Here is a 429-nt window from a genome sequence, read left to right as displayed (position 1 = left end):
CCCCCCTGCGGGTGCCTTACGGTCGCTCTCTCCAATCCAGGATCTACATTGGGAAGCGGCTGGCGGCCTCCTCGGCAAACCCGCTGTGAAGAGCTGAGCTCGGCGAGAGATGGGTGGCTCCACCGCCCCACTCCTTTGCTCAGCGCGTGGAGGGAGCCCAGGCACCAGCGCAGCCCAGCTGCTCCCAGGCTTCGTGTTTGTGGCACGAGGCGCGGTCTCCCCTTATCCCTTCTTTAGACCCAGCCTAGGGAGCTGATCCTACTCTCCCACGTAGACAGGAATGGCACCTCCCCGCTGCAGGCAGCCCCTGCCCTCCCCACCCCTCGGTTACGGGTCCAGGTTCCTCCTCTTTAGCACAGGACTGTAAATACAACTCCTGAGCCTGCAGCACCACGTGCGAATAAAGAGCCCTGTGCCAGCTCCGGAGGC

General features: G+C 63.6%; 2 protein-coding genes across 2 annotated transcripts in view; both read right to left on the bottom strand.

Moving 5' to 3' along the window:
* Positions 1-270, bottom strand: part of HTRA2 (HtrA serine peptidase 2) — a gene marked incomplete at its 3' end in the record, with an annotated part of 22473 nt that extends 22203 nt beyond the window's left edge. Inside the window, exon 1 of the mRNA XM_035898463.1 lies at positions 263-270. Within this exon, the coding sequence (XP_035754356.1) occupies position 263 (1 nt within the window). The remainder of the gene's footprint in view (positions 1-262) is intronic.
* Positions 271-327: 57 nt separating this feature from the next.
* Positions 328-429, bottom strand: part of LOC104130000 (dedicator of cytokinesis protein 2-like) — an 11812-nt gene continuing 11710 nt past the window's right edge. Inside the window, exon 12 of the mRNA XM_035898462.1 lies at positions 328-348. Coding sequence (XP_035754355.1) covers positions 328-348 — 21 coding nt within the window. The remainder of the gene's footprint in view (positions 349-429) is intronic.

The sequence above is a fragment of the Egretta garzetta genome, unplaced genomic scaffold, assembly GCF_000687185.1.
Source record: "Egretta garzetta isolate BGI_Z169 unplaced genomic scaffold, ASM68718v1 scaffold957, whole genome shotgun sequence".
NCBI lineage: Eukaryota > Metazoa > Chordata > Aves > Pelecaniformes > Ardeidae > Egretta > Egretta garzetta.
Note: the sequence above shows the minus strand (reverse complement) of the source record. Positions and strands in the feature narration are given on the sequence as shown.